Source organism: Sciurus carolinensis, chromosome 3 (assembly GCF_902686445.1).
Source record: "Sciurus carolinensis chromosome 3, mSciCar1.2, whole genome shotgun sequence".
NCBI classification, from domain to species: Eukaryota; Metazoa; Chordata; class Mammalia; order Rodentia; family Sciuridae; genus Sciurus; species Sciurus carolinensis.
Window position 1 is genome coordinate 109,863,711 of NC_062215.1, and position 21,243 is coordinate 109,884,953.

The following is a 21,243-nucleotide window of genomic DNA, read 5'->3' on the forward strand; positions in this document are numbered from 1 at the left end:
CACCCAGACTGAATTCAAATTTGTGGTCCTACTGCCTCAGCCTCCAGAGCAGCTGGAATTACAGGCATGCACCACCAAACCCTGAATTATTATTTTATTAATAATTTGTGCCACTATACTTTGTCTTGGTAGAATATTTAAGTGATAAAATTTTATAGTTACTTTGCAGTTACTTTAGCAAGAGGAAGTCATAAGTAAATGGGAAAGAATTTGATGTCATGTGTGAAGTCCTATTTAGTGGCTGCCGTGTGTTTTCTAAAGAGGTTTTTTACAGGAGTTTATGTGTGATCTTAGCCTGCGCCCAGAGACTGGAAGCATGTTTTTGTAGCAGAAGCTAAAACATGGTCAGGGTATTCTGTTCCCCAGATTTAGTTTCTGCCTCTCCTCGTTTTAGTCTTTCAGAGAGCTCGATAGAAATGGGGGTCTGGGGACATGTCTGAGCAAGATGCTTGTCTGCGCCTGTTACCTCTTCACTCACTCTGCAGGGCCCGGCCTGACCTGGCCTGGCCTGGCCTGTGGGCATCTAGACGCTCCTGGGGGGGTTCACCATGTGGTAAACAGCAAGGAAGGTGTTGTGAAGACTCGTTGAATCCAGAAAGCATCTGGGCCATGCTAGCTTCCCACTCACAAGGCATCAGAGCACAGAACCCTCCCAGAGAGGCAGGTGAGGCGAGAGTGAGGAGCCTGCTTCCAGAGTCCAGCATGGGGAGTTTGTCTGCTGATGCAAGTGCAGGTTTTTCAGTAAGAACAAGCTGTATTTTCATTTCATCCTTTAAGATTTTGGGGATTAGATCAAATACGTGCCTGAGCTTTGTAGAGGTGAAGAATTGATAGGCCTTGGCAAGCAGGTTCTATCTAGTGGAAACCTTCCCTTCCCTCACAGACGGAAGAAAGTGCCTAGCAGAGCACGCCAGGGGAGCTGACTTCTGGAAAGCCCTGCTCCTGGAAGACGGGCAGGTGTGTTGTCTTGCCTTTGGGACAGGAGTGTTTTCAGCTGGAAGCCATGGGGGCCAGCCTCAGTGTGACAGCACAGTTCCAAATGGCAGGGCAGCAGAACACAGGCCATCATCGGCCTCTAGGTGCATCATCCACTTCTTAAGATGTCAGGTGAAGAGTTAGAAGTGCCTGTATTTCCAGGGTCAAAAATTCCTGATTATATTTTACCTTTTAGACAAAATAACAGAAATTTCCAACATTTCATGCATGCTATTTGCTTGGGTTCCTTTTCCTTTAAAGATGAGGATCTGTGTCATATCTGATGATTTCCACCTTAACCATGATTAGGTGACATTTCTGAGAACCCGGCTGCTTACTACTAATATTGGCCCTTTTTTTGTTTCATTTTCCACTCATTTTTTTATAAAAGATAGGAAAGGTCAGTATAACAGGAAATAAATCGTACAAATGAACACAAATACACAAAGAAAGCTGAGGGTGGCGCACACATCACCCTCTTGGTCAGTAGGAAGTGCGCTCAGGTGCAAGCCTTTTGCTCACGCGCTTGGTTCTGGCCTTGGAGGACGGTTTGGGTTTTTGGTGTGGTACTTATTTCCTAGCAGGGAGAGTTCAGATGTTAAAATGGGTCCACAGCAAATGAGAGGAACAATGATCTGTCCTGTGCCTGGGTGGCACATCCCTGTGTGTTTGAGTGACAGATCTGCTGTAACATTTTTTGAGCAGCTCTGTTGATGGAATGACTATGTTTCCAGCAAGTTGACAGCTCAGTTTTTGTAAATCAAATCTTGGCCCAGAGAACTTTAATATGTAAAAGATTCCTGCAAAGTATCCATTTTATGGTACAAAGAACTATTTCTCACTGATGTTTTCCATAAGTTTAGATGGCTGAGTGTCAATCAGGTTTTTCTTAAAATGAACATCTGCCGTGACAAAACTACTCATACTTTGAAGATAGTATGGCTGAGGTGAAACTTCTCAGGATTGTCAGAAAACAGTATGTGCTTTCCTAGGAATTTAATTACATAAATGCTATCTTGTTAAGGATTTTGCAAATAAAAGAACTCGTGTCCGATTTCAGTCCTAAAAGGTGCCACATGTTCGTATTGATTTTAGAACTTCCATTTCATACCGGGTCCTTTCTTCGTCTTGGCTTTTTTTTTTGGCCAGAAGTCAAGGTGTTGCCCAGGCAGGGTTCTTTCTTCCTCCTCCCAGGGTCCCCTCCCCTTTTCATCAGGTCAGGCAGAGTGCCTTGACCCTCCTTAGAGTTGGGGTCAGCCCAGAGGGCGGCTTCTCAGCAGAATGTTTGGCATTCCTGAGCAGAGCTCTGCCCTGATTTCCTTTGCTTAAGCCTGTGGCTGACAGTTCTTCAGTGTCCCTTGTTTCCGAATATGGTATGCTGAAGTCCATAGGGCTGCTGAAACTTGAGATGCATCCTAGCCTGGGGGCTTGCAGTGATGGACTAAAAATACTCACACTGGAAAAAGGGAAGCCGAGGTCCTATTGTCCGTCAGCATCTTTTGTAAACTGGCGCCTCATTGGGAATTGGTGCTGGAATGTGGTCTTTTTTAAGCCCGAGCCTGCACGGAGAGGTTCTCAGTGCCCTGCAGAGGAATCTAGCCACCAAATACACAGCATGTCAGGCCACAGGGAAAGGGGGCTGTGGAATCTGGTGCAGCTGCCAGGTCTGGGGTGGCGGCACATCCACTTGTCAGCTGCTCCAACTGGGGTTTCTCTGATGCCTCTGTAAAGCACCCGCCCGCTTTTAGTGTTGGGCTGTCATCTCTGATGAGCCCTGTTGCAGGCATTTTGTAGCAGCTGCAACAGAAGTCCTGATTTAAAGGGCTGTTTCCAGCTTGTTTATCAAATAAAAGAAGAAACGCTCTGGTGGCTGGGCTGCTTCAGTCTCATCAAATGGCAGCCCTGTGTTTACTCTTCCCCTGGAGCCCGCTCATGCCCGGCCCGTCTCTGCCCACCGAGCGCCTGCATCTGTGTGCATGCACGCGTGTGCATCTGTGTCTGCCTTTTGATTCATTTCTTCTCTGTGTCAGTGATAACCAGAGAAGGTCTTTTCGTCGTCCAGGTCCTTGGTGACCTGAACAAAGACTTGAGCAAGACACACACAAGGAACAGGCGAAGTACAGATTTATTGAAGGTGGAGGTGGCAGAAGCACTCCGTAAGGTTGAGCAGAGTGGGCGGCGCGAGAGAGAGCTCAAGGCCGATGGAAATTAGGGTGTTGTGTACTGAGCTGGGGGGTGTTCTTCACCTGTATGGACCCGATAAAAGACCTTGCCCTGTTTGCCCCCATTTGCCACCTTATGATACCTGATTCAAATATTGACCAGTTTTCCCCCACTGGTTACTTTAGAAAACCTAATAAGAACATTGCCCACATTATACCCATTCGTCATTTTTAAATGGTGGAAGTTGTGGCATTAAGTCCTCAGTGGCGGGAGTTGCCCTGGTAATGGGACTTATCCCAAACAGGGACATCCCTGTCTTGTCCTCTAGCGGCATCCTTCTTGTACCCTGCCTCCACCATCTTGGTGTCCTGAGCTCCTACCTCACAAGGGGAGCAGAGGGTCCCCCGAGTGGAGGAAGGTTGCCAAGGAACAACTGGCCCAGACCTTCTGTCCCACAAGCCACTCACAGGGCACATGTCCACGTCAATCCAGATCACACGCAGTACAGGGGGAAAAATAACTTTTTCTCTACCCTTCAGAGTGCCTAGTTGAGCACTATGAAAGACAGGTTTACAGGAGGAGGGCACTTGAAAGTTTAATAACATGAAGCTTGGGTACATGGGAGAGAGGCAGATACGTCTCCCGGAGGCGGTGTGGACTTGAGGTTGAATACCACTGTTCTCTAAGCCCAGGTGAGGCTGTGGGGATGGCAGGTGTGGAGAGGCACGAGGCAAAGCAGGTAGCAAGGCAGGGTCTGCAGGGCAGCTCCCGGGGTGGTGGGAGTCTCCAGCCATGTGGTCGTCCTGCTGCAGGATGGGAGGAGGCACCCTTGCTTGGGGAGAGGTCCCTAGTGATGTAAACTCCCCTTACATAAGAGCAACTTTGTTTTCAGAACTTCGGCCTCTGTAGCTTCTCAAAATATCAGCACCAAAAAACCCTTCTACTGAAGAGGCAGATTTAGGGGCCACATATTCTGGTTTGAAATTTGGAAGTTCCAGAGCTCCACATTATTAGGAATCCTGAACAGGGTCATCATGGCAGGAGCAGCCTGAGGCGTGGTTCCCACAGCAGGGCCAGCTGGCTGGCTCAGGCTCATGGCACAGACAGGATGACCTCCACCACTGGCCTCACGCATGGGAAGACCCATCTCTGTTGCAGTGCATCCAGGTAGGAAGCGGACATAAATGGCGTTCTCTTAATGCACGTTTCCTAAGTCTGAACATCTGCTCCATAGGGACAGTGGGCCCGTTCGTTCACCTGACACACACAGGAGTGGCACCTGTGATCCTGATCAGCGGCAATGGCCACTTCCTTCTGCCCTGTTCTGGTTGCACCATCTTGGAACAAGTCCACATTCATCCAGATCAGTGGTACAGATGGCAACTGTTGCTAAAAATGGCTTCTCTTAGAGTTGTAAGAAATTCTGGAACTAGACAGATGACAGGAGAAGCATTATTATGGAGACTGCTCAATGACAAGTCACAGTGGTCCCGGGTGTCAGTGTGCTGGGCAGCCTCGGGTGTTGAAATTTAGTAACAGCAGGTGTGGTGTAGAGTATTGCATTTCTGACACATTTTTTTAAAAAGATGCGCTTAAAGAGTGAAATTAGATTTAAGCATATGGTGAACCTTTGGACTCTTCATAAATCTGATCTGGTTCAACCTGCTAGCTGTACAAACAAGAAAACTAAAGCCCAGAGACCTCAAGCACTGGTCAAGATCACACACAGCAAATGGGACTAGTCATATTTTCAGGTCTCTTGACCTGTGTTAAGTCCTTAACTCCTGGACTCCAGAGCTGAGGAGTCTTCTCATGTTCTGGGAGCCTTAGTGTGCAGGTGCTCTGCACCCTCTGCTAGTCTATGGTTTAGATAAGAAGTGTCCTTCAAAAACTCCTGTGTGAATGCAGGGATGTCCAGAGGTGAAATGAGTGGATTGTGAGAGCTGTAACCTGGTCAGTCCTTCCTAGTTTGAATGGTCTGCCTGGATGGTAACGGTAGGCAGGGGCATGGCTGGAGGAGGGTCCCTGGGCAGCCCTGGAAGGTGCATCTTCCCTGCACACACACATCCACTTCCCAGCCACCTTAAATGGAGCAACTTCCCTCCGCTGTGACCTCCTGCTGTGAAGGGCCTCACCGTGGGCCAGGGACTGTGTGCTGTGCAAGGAGACTTGGATCTTTGACTTAATAGCCTCAGCCTGTTTCCCAGAGCTGTCTCCTGCCTTCATTCCCACCAGGCCCAGATGGGCATTCCAGTCATCCCCTCCCATTCTCAGTTGCCCGGATAACTGATGACCTTGGGCCCTTCCATAAATTCACAGGAATCTGGGCTTGCCCTTGGAGGCAGGCCTGACCCTGTTTTCCTGGGTCCAGCCTGAGAGGTCTGGCTCACCGACTAGTTGAGCACTCTCTTACGGAAGCTGAGAGTTCATAGGCCTGTCTGCACCAGGCGGGGAGCCGAAGCACCGTGCTTCACTAGGGCAAGTGCCTGGTTCTCCTGGGGAGCGTCTGTCCAGTGCCCTCAGCCCTGGCCTGTCCTCTTGCACCACAAAGAGCTTGTCCTGGTGTGGGATTGTCCTTGCTGCCTGCCGCTGTCCTTTACTTGAGGGGGTAACTGACCATCACTGGTGGGGGGTCCTAGCACCCGACTCTGTTCTTGCCCTTCCCATGGCAGCACTTGAGCCTGCGCCCCCACCCTGTGTCCACCCTGCACCCTCTCCGATCCAATCCCATTTTTTTCTTTTGACTCTACCTCTTTGCTTGTTAAGGATGCTAATCTCCGTCAGAGCAGGAGTGATGTGATACGCCTGTGACTGCCTAAGGAAATTAGTTTTGTCGGATAAGATGTGACCTGAGGATGAGCGGCCAGGCTGGCCATAATACCGTGTCTGTGATGCGCTGTATTCTGGTTATTTCTTGCAGTGAAAAAACAAGACCATAACTTGGTGGCTCCTGAATGTGCAATTGGGGCAGGGCCTGGCGGGGTAGGGGAGGACAGCCCGCACCCTCCAGCTGGTTGGCTTTGCCAGCGACCCTTCCCAGGTTGGCACATGTGCACGGCTGGCATCTGGTGCTGGCTGTGCACTGGGTGCTCACTCGGCAGACACCACGCTGCTCCTCTGCGTGGGTCTCAGCACAGGGCTGCTTGGGCTTCCTCACAGCGGGATGTCTGGCTTCCAAGATGTAGGGAAGTGTAGTTTGCCGTACCCTCGGGCCCCAGGCACTGGCACCGCATCACTCTTGCTGTGTTCCACTGATCGTGGCTTTCACAGTCCACCCAAGTTCAAGGGCAGAGAATACCGGTGGGAGAGCAAGCCTCAAAGACTCTGGCCCCCTGTGGTCCACACTGCTAACGGCCTCCCACCCCTTGACTTCCCTGCAGCTCTGACCGCCGCCGCTGGAAGAGGGAAGCTGGAGGTCTGCGAGCTGCTGCTGCAGCGTGGAGCGGCCGTATCGCGGACGAACCGGAGGGGGGTCCCCCCTTTGTTTTGTGCAGCACGCCAGGGGCATTGGCAGGTACCCAGTGGGCCCCTGGATGCTTCAGAAACAGTGAGCGGGGACGGGGTTCACTGCGGGGACCACCTGTGCCCCCAACCGCATCCTGTCCTTGGCCTCTGCCCGTGCCCTCGGGCCGCTGCGTAGAAGCACACGTGTGACCACACAGCGCAGCCACTTGGGCTGGAGAACAACACTGACAGCCTGGCCAAACACACCCAGTACTTCCCTTTACCTGTGGAGGGTCAGAGCAGACCCTGCGTGGTCGTAGAAGCTTTGCTCCTGTGTGTCCGCAGCTCCTATCATTTTATAACCCTGTGGCCCCACATCCTTGAAAAAGAGTGGTTCTGTTGTGCTCCTTGGAAAAGGAGCCATTTTCATGGCTGTCTCTGATTCCAGGGGTGGGGGTCTTGCACATTAGATGACCATTTATTCCTTCATTTTGTAAACAGTGGTCACATACCTGCCCCACACCTGGCCCAAGTTGCACCATGCCACAGACAGACAGATGGATCTCATGCCCCTTACAGGAAGGCTAATCCCAGTGTTCGCTGAGTCAGGGGAGGTCGAAAGCAATGGGAACATGCCACCTGTGTCACCGAGGTGCGGTGATGAGTCATGTGTCAGGGGAGCCTCTGGACCCACGGTGGATGAAGCACTTCCTCGTCATGGTCCTGAGCTGCCTGCCGTGCTCCTTTTCCTCCCCAGCCTCACCACCTTACATGGTGTAAAGGTGTATTTCTGAGGCTAAAAGTTGCCCTCGGAGAAGGGGGAACCATCCCCCAGCCCTGGGTCTTGGGAAAGCATGTTGCTCGGCAGGGCTGGACAGCAGTTTCCCAGCCCCTTGCTTGCCCCATGCTCTGCTCTTGTAGGTACAGTTACCTTAGGATCAGTGGGGAGATCGGTTTCCTGGAGATACCAGACTCAGAGGATGTTGAGGTCCTAAATGTAAAATTGCATATACTATGCAACTACGCACATCCTCTCATGTACTTTAAATCATCTCTGGATGACTTAGAATATCTAGTACAATGTAAATGCTACATAGAAAGTTATGATATTGTATTGTTCAAGGAATCATGACAAGAAAAAAGTCTGTATATGTTCAGGACAGATGCAGTTGTTTTCTGAATATTTTCAGTCTGCTGTTGATGCATCCACCAGTGTGGACCCTTGGGTACAAAGGGCTGCCTCTGCTTAGTTTCAGTGCCAGCTTGGAACCTGGATGACTATCCTCAGTCATCCCTAGTTATCCCACCTTCCTCACTGTAGTGGTCCTGTCATTCCTTGACGGTGATTGGCATCACTCCCTGCAAATGACTGTTTCTGCCTGGTACATGTGGTATTTGTAGACACACTCATAAGCTGGGATTGTTAAAAGAGCATATATTTAGAAAAAGATTCTGTTCAAAGGAATACAGTAGAGAGATTGTATGGACTCCATGTAGCACACAGCATTCAGAAACATGGAGTTTTACAAGAAAAGTGCCATTCATTGACTTCCAAAGATTGAATGCGTGCTGCATATAGAGAATGTGGCATAGCATTGCTGAAGGAGATTAATTCTGAGTACTCCTTTCAGATTGTTAGGTTGCTGTTGGAACGCGGCTGTGACGTGAACCTGAGTGACAAGCAGGGCCGGACACCCCTTATGGTAGCTGCCTGCGAAGGGCACTTAAGCACCGTGGAATTCCTCCTTTCAAAAGGTAACTGGCATGTTGCCCTGCGTAGGTTTCCTTTGCATGGACAGAGGCTTCAGTCGACCCACTCAGTACTTTTCTGCTTCCAAATTGAAGTCTTTCAGTTATGGAAATGGATCTGTTTTGTTAAGGGAATTTTCTCACATGCACATGTAGAAAGAATAGGTGGCACAACCCACACACCATTGCTCAGCTTCAGTGCAGACCATTTGGCCGTCATCTTTAAGCTGCGGTACTTACTGTGACACGCTGTTCCGCCCAGCGCACTGTGTAGCCGGGCACTCTGCACTGGGAGACCCTTTGCTTCCAGCCTTTGCCCCGTATGATCCATGTTCTGTGACTGAGCTTTCCTTTCAGGTGCCGCCCTTTCTTCTCTGGACAAAGAGGGTCTGTCCGCGTTGAGCTGGGCTTGTCTGAAAGGCCACAGGGCAGTGGTCCAGTATCTGGTTGAGGAAGGAGCTGAGATAGACCAGACAGACAAGAATGGCCGTACTCCCCTGGACCTGGCTGCCTTCTATGGCGATGCTGACACCGTGAGTACCCACAGGACTTTGCTCCCCTCCACCTGCATGACATGCCAGGACAGGCCAGTGCGGGAGAGAGAACCCGGATCCGAAGGGCTCAGAGTGTTTGTGACACATGCCTGGGTGCAGCCTGGCTGTGGTGGGTGACCTTTCAGTTTTCCCTGATTCTGTGATGTGCAGTCCATTCCAGGGCTGTAGTAAAGATTTTAAGCATATTCTTAAAAGCTTCAGATTCCCTGCTTACAAGCCTCAGGCACCGTAGACGTGCCCGTGAATGTGTGGACCCATGTGCAGGTGCAGCTTTGTTTTCTCACAGCGGTCCATGTAAACAGAATGCTGCACTGATCCTTCAGAAACCACTTTTATACGCAGGAAACGACTAAATAGTGAGCTAGTTTGTTTTTTGTTTTTACTTATCATTTTAGGTTTTTGTTTGACCAGTAATTGTATGTGGCACAGTGTGTTGTTGCAGGATGTGCATACGTCATGGATTGAGCAATCAGACTAATGTCCTTAGCTACCACCTCGTGTATGCTTCATTTCTGATGGGAACATTTAAAATCCTCCCTCTCAGCTATTTTGAAATACACAGCACATTAACTGTCATCCACATGCTGTGCCGTAGACCCCAGACCCCGGAACTCCCGCCACCTCTCCCGTTCCCCACCCACCCCTCTGGTGACCTATATTATGCTGTAAGCCATCTCTCTGCTTCTTTGACTTTTTAGCATACAAGTGAGATCGTGCAGTGCTTGTCTTTCTGTGCCTGGCCTATTCCATTCGGTGGAACGTCCTCCAGGCTTATCCACCTTGTTGAAAATGACAGGATTTCCTATTTGAGGCCAAGTAATATTCCATTTTGTACATTTGCTAGTTGGTTTTTAAAGCAATGGGGTATTAATTGTCTAAAAATATAAAAGGCTTTGGCACTATCTCTGTTTGTTTGCCACATGCCTCAATCTAATGAAGGCATAAGGCGATAAAACCTTAATAAACTGAGACCTGGGAGATGTCTTTCAGGACAGAACCCTTGTCAGTGTCAGCTCCACATCCCAGGCCCCTGAGGTGCCAGAGAGTGTTCAGTGAGTCTGACGTGAGGACTCCTGGAGACCTGTGTGTGCTGAGGACCTTGTGCTCTTCAGAGGCACCGAGGTTGGGCTGGAGGGCCAGCTCAGGGCAGAACACTACCTGGCATGCATGAGGACACACACACACACATACACACACACACACACACACACAAACACACACACACACGGTGTTAGAGTTTTGTGGTACGTTATAAAATGCAGTTCTTGATTTTTCAAGAACAAATATTTAGTTAAATATGATTTTTAATTTGTTTTTTGTTCTTGTTTTTAGTTGTAGAGGGACACAATACCTCTATTCTATTTATTTATTTGTATGTGGTACTGAGGATCAAACCAGTGCCTCACATGTGCTGGGCAGGTGCTCTCCACTGAGCTACAACCCCAGCCAGCCCCTTAAATACGATTTTAATCATAATCTCCACGGAAGCTGTGTCATTTTACATTCCCATATCCTTGCATTTATTTTTTCAGCTATCTTACCTAATTCAGTACTTTATCAACATCAGGGAAGAGTGAAAGAGTTTAGCATTCCAGTGTTATTTTTTTAAAAATGTTTATTTGGGCACTATGGCATATGCCTCTAATCCCAGAAACTCAGGAGGCTGAGACAGGAGGATCACAAGTTGGAGGTCACCCTCAGCAATTTAGCAAAGCCCTCAGTAATTTAGTGAGATCCTGTCTCAAATAAAAATGGCTGGATATGTAGCTCAATAGTAATGTGCCCCTAATCTTTAGCAGCCCCCCACCCAAAAAAAAAAGTTTGTGGTAAAAACACACAGAATCTACCATCTCAACCATTTATAAGTATTTAGAGTTCAGTAGTGTTAAGTATATTCACACTGCTGTAAAACCAGTGTCTAGCATTTTTCATCTTGGAACCCATTCACGTCCCCATGCCCACCCCCAGCCTCCAAATAGCCTCTGGTAACTGTCTTTCTTTCTGCCTCTTGTGATTTTGACTATTTTAGAAAACTCACCTAAGTGGAATCCTAGTGTGTCTTTTTGTGACTGACTTATTTCACTTAGTTTAATGTCCTTGAGGTTCATCAATGTTGTACCATGTGTTAGAATTCCCTTTTTAAAGTTGAGTAATATTCCACTTACACATAAACTATATTGTGTCCACATCTGAACAATCATGAATTGTGCTCCTCGGGATATGTCTCTTAAGGATATTGCTTTCAGTCCTCTTGAGTACATACCCAGAAATGGAATGGCTGGATCAAATGGTAATTTTATTTTTAATTTTTTGAGGAACTGCCACAATCTCCCACAGCAGCGATACTATTTCACATTTCCATCAACAGAACACAGGGTTCCAGTTTCTTCACATACTCACAAACATTTGTTTTCTTGTTTTTATTTATTTATTTTTTTATAATAGCCATCCAGGTGGGTATGAGTTGATGTCTTATTTTGACTTTTATTGCCCTGATGATTCACCAATTGAGCACCTTTCATATGTTTATTTTATATCATCATCGTTGACAAAATATATATTCAAGTCCTTCGCTTGGGTGGGGGGACTGGGTATTGAACCCAGGTGCCCACTACCATTGAGCTACCTCCCCATTCTTTTTTAGTTTTTAGTGAGACAGGTTCTCACAAATTACTACAGACCTTGCTAAGTTGCCTGGTCTAGCCTCTAACTTTTGATTCTCCTGCCTCAGCCTCCCAAATCGCTGGGACTTCAGGTGTGTGTTACTCTACCCAGCCCTTTGCCCACTTTTAAACTGTAGGAGTTCTTTATATACTGCAGCTATGAAGCCCCTGGTATCAGTTTGAATAGCTGGTAGACTGACAGGAGGCATGTCCTATCAAATCCACACGAAAACCTAAACTGGCTACAGGTTTCTTGTCCAGTAAGTAGAGAAATTTGAGTGGCTGAAGTGATTTTCCCTAGTGTTTCCTGGTTGACCCACATGACAGTTATTTTATCACATCATTATTGTACCATAATCTCAAACTTGACATTTTTACAGTCCAAATATTTGTCAGGTCTCTTTTTTGAGCTTTAAAGTGAATTCTTTCAGGTCCGCCTGGTCCCAAGCCGCTGGTCTTCCAAGCTGGTGGACCTGTGCAGTGCGGACTGGCGCCCGGCGCTGTGGGCTGCAGCTCGGGAGAAGCCCTGCCGCTGGTTAACCGCAGCCAGGGGCGATGTCTCCTCTGTGAGGCCAGCAAGTGGGGTCAGACAGGTAGACCGGTCACACTGTGCGCAGGCCAGTCTGGTAAGTGAGGGCCTGTGCGTAAAGTGCTGGCCCTGCGAGCTGACTTCGTTTCTGGTAGCAAAGCCACTTCAGCAGAGAAGGCTTAGCCGTGAGCTGCCACTCCTGTTCTTGGTTTCATGTCGACTCATCTCCATTCTAGGATCCCTAATGGCCAGAGGCATCTGAAATAGGGGTAGAACTAAGACCGCCAGCCCCCAAATCAGAAAGCAGAGGTGGGTGAGCAGCCGCTCCTGCCAGGTGCTGCGCCTCAGGCTTCCACTCTCCCGCCGCAGGTGCTGTATCTGGTGGAGAAGGGAGCTGTGATTGAGCACGTGGACCACAGCGGAATGCGTCCCCTGGACAGAGCCATTGGTTGTCGGAACACCTCTGTTGTGGTTACGCTACTCAGAAAAGGAGCCAAGTTAGGTCAGTGAACTGCGCCTCCATTCAGCAGGAGAAGGACAGCCTCAGACCTGAGTCCCTTAGGGAGCATGAAGATCACCTGCTCTCAGGACGAGCAAGAGGGCATTTCCTGTCCCTCATCCCCACTCCCCTTCTCTCTCCTCTGTCTTATTTCATCAGTTATCCAACATGTTTAAGTAGCTTATGATAATCTTACCATTGGGGGTAGAAAACAGAGGCTAAAGCTGAGGCCAGTGTGGAATCACAGGTGTTTGGGACACGCTGGAGCCACATCAGGGAGGAGTTAGACGGGGCTCTAACTGTGGGACTGGCCAAGCACTGGTAGGAACCAAAGCTCACAGGGCGATGCTGGGGAGCAACCAGGGCTGAGGTCCTGTGTTCTACAGCAGCCAGCCGTGCTGAGCTGGGGAGGTGGTAACCCCAGCGTGGTTTCTCTGAAGAACTGGGGGGATTCCTTGAACTACATGTGGAGGGGCTGAGCAAGGAGAGCCCCATCCGTAAGGCTGGCTGCAACGTCACGCCACTCAGCAGGCGAGCAACAGAAGCACCCGTTTTGGATGGATGCACAAGACCTTTGCCAGGAGCAGTTCCAGGCCAGGGACTTAGATAGAAACTCCATTTGCAAATATGAAGTGGTTAATGGCACCAGGAACTAGCCTAGGCAGGTTCTAACTTGATTCTCCCCCAGCCCTATAGGTAGTCAGTGATAATAACATCCTCTTATGGGAGAAAACCAAGGCCCAGGGCACGGAACATCCTCTCTCAGATTGTAGTATGGCAGCGTCGCCGTGTGTGCCTAGCACTTTGCCTTTCTGCAGCGCCCAAGTGCTTGGAGTGGGTTGGAGAGAAGGTGGTGGCTACGATGCAGGTCAGGAGAGAAGCTGGACAGGGCCAGGCAGGAGGGCCCAGGCTAAGAAGCCTTGGAGTGGACCGTAAGGGCAGGCTGAGTGGGACTCAGGGCACCAATCTGCCCGCCGCTGAATGAGGGGTGCGGGGGTCGCTGGGGAAATGGCTCTGAGGCCCGGCTGCCTTCTCTCCCTCTGAGGAGGAGGTGTGGGTCTTAGCTGCGCTGGTGCCTTGGTTTCTCACTCGGTCTTTCAACAGGACAGATTGGTGCCGGCACCGTGCCCCACCTATGTGTCCAGTTCAGCATAAAATAGGTTAGAAGCTCCACCAGCTCCCCCCACCGGTGTCTGGCTCCCGTTCCTCCTCCATACTGCCTTCTGGAAGCCCAGGACACACACAGCAGCAGTCTTTGCAGTGGGGTTTCTGCTGTTTGTGAGCCGCTGTGGGGGCCACAGAAGAACTGAACCCCTTTTCTCCGGCACCTTGGAAGCACTTCTGAAAGCATGTTTGTTTTGCAGGAAATGCTGCCTGGGCGATGGCCACTTCCAAACCTGATATCTTGATTATACTTTTGCAGAAATTAATGGAGGAAGGAAACATGATGTACAAAGTAAGTGGTGGCACCCTCTCCACGCTGCTAGAACTGCCTCCAAGCAGCCTTTTAGATGGGGATTTACAGCCAGAGCTGTGCTTCTGCACACAGCGTATGTAACTTGATGGTAATGGAAGTTCCAGAAGATGCTAACCTGGCCTCATGCCCAGAGTTTGTTTAATCTCTCAACAGCAGAATCTTAACTAGAAAGCCCTCTCTTTGTGTCTGAGAACCATTATTTCAGAACTAATTCTTGAGGCTGTAGCTGTAACTTCCTGCCTGAAGCTGTGGTGTAGAGGGGAGTCACCCCGTCTCATCCAGCACATCAACCGGACGTTCCTTAGCCTGCATGTTCTTCCCGCATTCAGAGCACAGCACTGGGCACAGAAAGTGACCCATGAAAGGAACACCTGGGGGGCACTTCCAGAAGAAAAGAAAAGAATCATTAGTCTCCCAAGCCTTTCCTATCTTATTATCTATTTACTTGTATTTTTACTCATTTTACTACGAGGGATGGAGCCTTTATATTTTATCTTGAGACAGGGTCTTACTAAATTGCCCAGGTCGACCTCAGACTTGTTATGCTCCTGCCTCCGCCTCCTGAGCTGCCACGATGTCAGTTTTCCATAAAGATTTTTTTTTTTTTTCTGAAAAATGTAAAGAACCATACAGTACATGTTTTAGGTTTTACAGACCACGGTGGTCCCAAGCAGCTACAGATGACAAGTAAAGGAGCGTGCCCATGGCCCAGTCAGACTTCGTTGTGAAGACAGGTGGCAGGCCAGATTTGGATGGCACGCTCTGGTTTGCCAACCCCAGGTCTAGTTGGACGTGGAGGCTATTTACACAGATCACTGTTCTTTCCAGACTGTAATTAGATAGAATTAAAAGATTACAAGAGGGGGAAAAACTAGATTTTGACTATTTTAATCCTTTTTACTACCAGGTAGCTGTATTTGCTATGTTGTAGGTTTTTTCCCCCTTTTCATTTTTTAATAGTAACAAATAAATAGGCATATAGCATGACCCAGCAGGGCTCCTGGCTTGGAATCAGTTTGAAATTGAGTTCAGAGTGTGCATTGTTGTGGCTTTGAAGTGGTTTTAATATGGATTTTGGTAGGCAATTATGTCAGAAACATCAAGCCATCTTCCACAGGCCGCGCGCCTGCTGCGCGGCGGGGCTGACTGAGCAAATGGATTTCTTTAGCCTTGAAAATGATGTGGCGCTGCTCTGATTTTTAAAGCCCGTGCTTTAGTTCTTTTTTAAAGAAGAATTATTATTCTGCAGCAAGCTCTGGATTTATCCACAAGCCTCTACTTGCCTTAGAAACTGCATCATTTTTTCTTCCGATTTCCATTACACTTGGCCTTAAAATATCTTTAGATGAGAGATCATTCTTGAAATAACTTTTAAACATAGATAACTAAGAAGGTAGACAGATTCATTCAGATGGACAAATATCGACTTGGCCATTTACACACGTCTTCTTGAAAAGCCATCTTCCTCCTCCTTGCGTGACCACACGTCACGGAGGCCGGTGCGGGCATGGAGTTCGAGCGTCTTGGGCTGGTTAGCGCCCTGGCTTCTGCCCTGGCACCTGCTCACCTTTCCGTGTGCTGTGATGGTTTTACACAGAGGTCTCCAGGTGTGGGAGTTTACTCTGGAAAAGGACAAAGTTCTGTAATTGTTTTTGAATCCTAGAAAGGGAAGATGAAGGAGGCAGCGCAGCGGTACCAGTACGCCCTAAGGAAGTTTCCTCGAGAAGGATTTGGGGAGGACATGAGACCATTCAATGAATTAAGAGTCTCCCTCTATCTCAATTTGTCTCGATGCCGAAGGAAAACAAATGTAAGCTGGGGCCATTCTAATCCAGACCTTTGGCGGTAGAGCTCTCAGGGCAGCGGCAGCCTGCCGCAGACCAGACCCCAGGACGCCTCCCTGACTGGTGTCCTTCCTTATGAGCCCAGCGTGTGGGCAGCAGCACTGTCTGCCCTCCAACGACCACCTGCATAGGTCCCAGTCACGACCCGCCTCCCAGGATGGTGAGGGAATGCACTGGCTCGGGCAAACTGCTCCTCTCTGCTTCCCAGCAGGGACACTGCCAACATGCCACCACTGGCCCATCCCCAGATTCAGAAAGAAGGTCCCAACAGAAAAGTCTGTGAGAGTCTGCCTGCCTAGGGCTCCTTGGGTTTGCACAGGGAGCCTGCCAGTGACTAATTTGCAACTAGTCATGGTTAACTCATGTTTAATTTATAACCAGTAGATGTTTCAGTGCTTCTTTTTTTTTTAACTCCACCTCCCCGCCCCCTGCCTTGCCCCCCTCAGACCTGCCTGTCCCCACACTGTCCCTTTCCTGCTGGAGCAGACATGCCTCTCCCCGGGCTGGCCTGCACCCCTGGCTCTACTGCTGATCGCCCTCCTGAGCCATCAGTCGCTGGATTCCTGAGAATAGTAATAGCCCGTGATTGTCTAACTGTAAAACAAGAGCACAGGAAAACTCATTGTGCCCTTCCTCCCTCTCTAGTTATGTCCCCATGCTATGGCACCTGTTAGCTGAGCTCCTATGAAAGAGTTGCCTGTAATTGTTTCAGTACTGCTTCTGACTCGTGTATTTAAATATTGACACCAGGACTTTGGCATGGCAGAAGAATTTGCTTCCAAGGCTCTGGAATTGAAACCCAAGTCCTATGAAGCCTTTTATGCCAGGGCAAGAGCGAAGAGAAATAGCAGGTACTGTCTGGGGTCACCTACTCAACTACAGGAACACTTTTTTTCCTTTGGGATCAAAAATGCTAGTCAAACATGAGGAAGTTTTGCTTCATTAGGGTTATTCAGATGCCTCTTGTCCCTTTGAATCCTAAGAGGCATGTTACTGTTGATGGCTAAAGTGTTGGCTCCCAAAATCTCAGAAAATATTCCAACAAATTTGAGACTCACTGCAACACTGAGCACCTGAGTAAGTCCATATTTCAGGGAGACTACCAACCAGGGGCAGTAAGAGGAGGGAAGTATTGTGCATACCTTCCGAGTTAGAGCTGGGCATAGTGAGGGGCCACTGAAGATAATGTGGCGTCCACTGACTTGTACCTACATAAACCACCCAGATCTGGGTTAGAAGTCAGCACTGCCACTTAGCTGAGTAACTGTGGGCTAAAACAGGACTTGGCAACACAGTAAGTGGTCCGACCTCACGCAGCTACCTTCTCTTTCCTGTGAGCACAGATATTTCATGAACAGTTATACACAGAGCACGCTCATACCTGGCCTGTAATCAGATCTTATGTCTTCACATAAAGGCAGTTCGTGGCAGCGCTGGCTGATTTGCAGGAGGCTGTGAAACTCTGTCCCACCAATCAGGAAATCAAGAGACTCCTGGCCCGTGTAGAAGAGGAGTGCAAGCAACTCCAGAAGAACCAGCAGCAGAAACAGCAGTGCCCCCCGCCAGCCGCACCCGGTGCCTCAGATAACGAAGATAATGAGGAGGACACCCCCACCCCTGTGTTAAAGGACCACTTTCACTTCGATGAGGCCGAAGAGGAGGAAACTTCTCCACAGGAAGAATCCATTTCCCCGACTGCCAGATGCCAGCAGCCATCCTCGTCTGCCCCTTCCCCGTATATCCGAAACCTTCAAGAAGGGCTACAGTCCAAAGGCAGGCCAGTATCACCGCAGAGCAGGGCAGGAGTCAGCAAGTCCCTACGGGAGACTGTCGCTCAGCCGGGGTTGGTTATGCAGCCCACCAAACAGGCTCAGATAGTGAAAACCAACCAACATCTGGGTTCTGGCCAGTCTGGCATCAGAAACAGTGGCACAAAAATGCAGGTCTCTTGTCAGAATCCTCCTCCAAGTCCCATGCCGGGTAGAATCCCTGGAGCTCCTGCCGGAAGCAGAAACCAGTATTTAGAAGGAGCAGGCACCTTCAGTGTGGGAGCTGGTTCTGGCCACTTCGGGGATCGGCTGGGCTCCAGCCAGAATGTCCAGCTACAGCGCAGTGAGAGTGGTGCTGCATATCCTTTGCCAAGCAAGGTAAAAACTGCAGAGAGGCTGCTGTCCCATGCCTCTGTGGCTGTGGATGTGGCCCCTCCAAGCCAGGGCGGACCAGTGGGCTTCGGCGATGCGCGACACCCAGCTTCCCTCACCAGCTCAGGCTCTTCTGGCTCTCCATCTAGCAGTGTAAAGATGTCAAGTTCAACCAGTAGTTTGACTTCAAGCAGTAGTTTTTCAGATGGCTTCAAGGTCCAAGGGCCAGATGCTCGAATTAAAGACAAGGTTGTAAGCCAGGTGCAGAGTGGCACCGCCGAGCACCGGCCACGCAATACTCCATTCATGGGGATCATGGACAAGACGGCAAGGTTCCAACAGCAGAGCAGCCCTTCAAACCGCACCTGGCACTGTCAGGCGGCAGAGGGGCTCCTGACAAGCACACCCGCTGCAGCTGGCCTGCAGTGCTCTAACTCTGAGAAGCCCTCTCTCAAACAAGGAGGCTATCCCGGCCAAGCCAAAACCTGTTCTGCCTCCACCCTGAGTGGCAGCGTCCACAATGGGGCACAGGCGAAGGAGCTAGAAGAAAACAAGTGCCAAATTCCAGCCCACCGTCAAGACAGCAGGATAACTAAGAGCGTTTCTCATCTGTACCAGGAAAGTATCTCCAAGCCCCCACCTCACGTCAGTAATGAAGCCCACAGGAGCCACCTCACCACAGCAAAACCAAAGCGATCGTTCATTGAGTCAAATGTGTGAGCCTTAAGAGACTTGTTTGTAGGATTGGGAAAAGTGTGTTGGCTCCTGGTGGTAAATAATTAAATGGTTTTTCATCATAAAAATCACTTTTTAGCCATGTTTTTTTTTCTTTTTATTCTTTCCATCTGGGGTGGATCAGATGCAATTGATATATTAAGAATATAGAATAAAACTTTAATAAATCGCTAGAAGTCACCATAATAAGAATGCTAAACAGAACTAAAAACTACAGTTAGCTATGCCCATCAAGTTAAAAATTTAAGACAGTCAAGAAGACATTAACTTTTCTCTTATGAAAATTATTTGGTTTTTATCACTTTCCTCCTAGCCTTTGCTATGTGGTAAAATCATGGTATGTACTTAGGAAAAAAAAAAAGGTCTGTTGTTAAAGAACAACAGGTTTAACTCATGATAAAATATCCTAATGACATATTCTGGAAAAGATGAGATTTCAAGTTACAGTTACATTGGGTCAAATTCCAATTTTATTTTTACATATATATATTTTATATATATATATATACACACACACACATAATTTACATATATATATATATATATATATATATATATACACAATTAAGACCTGAGTGATTTCTAGCTGAATATGTGTGACTATAAATATAGCTTATTTTTTCTTTTTTGTTCTTCAAACAAAACATGAAAACATCCAAGTATTGTTCCCTTTATAAGAAGTTCTTTTGAGAGGATTAAACACTTGTTTCCATGTTATGGTTCTTATTCAAAATACTTTCATAGCACCTTTTTTGAAACTATATTCATGCTTCAAGGTGTTCTAATATGTGGAAACAATCTAAGCTATCTGGAATCTTGATTGGTAGTCCTAAATTGGATTTAAGCAAAAACATTAAGACCAGCATTCTTAATAGCTTATAGATTAGGTCTCAACTGGTTCCAAACTGCTCTTATCAGTGCTAACGTTCTTAAAACAAGCCTTCCAAAGTCCCTTAAGGACAGTATTTAAATTGGATATTTAAAGTATGGTTGGTTGTTGCTTTTGTTATGCCGTCATTACTTCATAGTCACATGTTGTATATATTAAATAGCTAGCCCAATCTTATTTGAACTTGTAAATATAACTATTTCAAAGTAGTTAATCTTAAAACTGAAGCAAACAACAAAACCCCAGTCATATATTTGCATGTTCTCTGTAAGTTTCATCCACGCTGGTTATTGCACTGAATGATGTATATTATGGCATGTTAACAGTGTATCAGTAACGGCACTTTATCTCGTTTATATGAACACCTTTGAGGTGCTACTTAAGTCCAAACTGATGTATTATTCATTTGTAAAGATAAGGTACACGAATGAACCTTGGTTCAAAGGTATTTTTATATGAAAATGGTGTGCTATTGGAGGATGTTAAGATGCTCAGTTAAGAGAGGTGGAAGTATATTTGTTTTATATGTTGGGATGTGAAATTTATTTTCTAGAATGGGGGAGAAGGAAGTTCTATATTTGCAGAATGTTTTAAAAATGAAGTTATGAAGTTCCTATGAACATCTTTAGGGTTTTGTACAAATAGGAACTTTCTGGTGTCATTCTTCAACATTTGTTCCTGAGTGTGTGTATAGTGTACTTTGTATAAACAGCTTTATCATTTTTTATAGGCTTTCCATGAGTTCTTCTATAACTACTACAGCTTATTTATTATTATTTTCTTTAATATTTGTGAAAGTCTTATTCTTTTGTTATGTAGTTTTGTTTCTGCACAACTACTGTACTTTTCCATAAGGAATAAAGGCCATTACTAGACTTGGGTTGGCATTTCACTGATTCACTGGGTAAGTAGCGCACCCTGACAACAGCTCCCTGCCTTGTTTTTTTGTTTTGGTTTTTAAACATTTTTTTCATTGTAGATAGATACAATGCCTTTGTTTTTATGTTATGCTGAGGATCAAACCCAGTGCCTTACCTGTGCCAGGTGAGTGTATTACCACTGAATCACAACCCTAGCCCCTCCCTGCCTTCTTTTAACCTCTGTGTTTCACTCTTTGCTTTAGGGTAGCACTTTTCTGTACAAATACTACCAAACACATATTAAATTTCATTTTATAATTTTACAATATGGGTAGCAGCTTCCAGAAATTCCAAAATATCCAAGGGTCAGAGCTAGTCTTTTTGCTTGAAACAGAAAGGATGAGGAAAAGCAATCTGTATTAGTTGTCTGTTTTTACTGCCAACAGGGGAGTTTTAATATTGTAACTCTCAAGCTCTTTGGCAATATACTGAGCACTGTTAAAACCGTTTGTTCTTCAACACATTTGTGTTATCTTTGTTCAAAGTTTGTATTTGTCTTTATACCCACATATTTCAGTTTCAAAGGAGTGAACGAAGAGTAAACAAACTGTTTTATCATGATAAAATTTTAACTTGGCATCTTAAGCCTAATTATTTTAGGTTATTGTCTGGTAACTAGTATTCCTAGAAGCCTACATGAAGTATATTCAGTCCTTTAAAG

At 47.3% G+C, this 21,243-nt stretch overlaps 1 protein-coding gene across 12 annotated transcripts in view; it reads left to right on the forward strand.

Annotated features, from left to right (window-relative positions):
- Window positions 1-20,537, forward strand: part of Tanc1 (tetratricopeptide repeat, ankyrin repeat and coiled-coil containing 1) — a 225,201-nt gene extending 204,664 nt beyond the window's left edge. For all 12 annotated transcript variants that reach the window (XM_047543757.1, XM_047543761.1, XM_047543756.1 and 9 more), the window contains 8 exons: window positions 6,519-6,652; window positions 8,214-8,337; window positions 8,689-8,864; window positions 12,447-12,579; window positions 13,941-14,032; window positions 15,717-15,863; window positions 16,648-16,748; window positions 17,315-20,537. In XM_047543757.1, the coding sequence (XP_047399713.1) occupies window positions 6,519-6,652; window positions 8,214-8,337; window positions 8,689-8,864; window positions 12,447-12,579; window positions 13,941-14,032; window positions 15,717-15,863; window positions 16,648-16,748; window positions 17,315-18,758 (2,351 nt within the window). In that variant the 3' untranslated portion in view covers window positions 18,759-20,537. The remainder of the gene's footprint in view (window positions 1-6,518; window positions 6,653-8,213; window positions 8,338-8,688; window positions 8,865-12,446; window positions 12,580-13,940; window positions 14,033-15,716; window positions 15,864-16,647; window positions 16,749-17,314) is intronic.
- The last annotated feature ends 706 nt before the right edge of the window (window positions 20,538-21,243 follow it).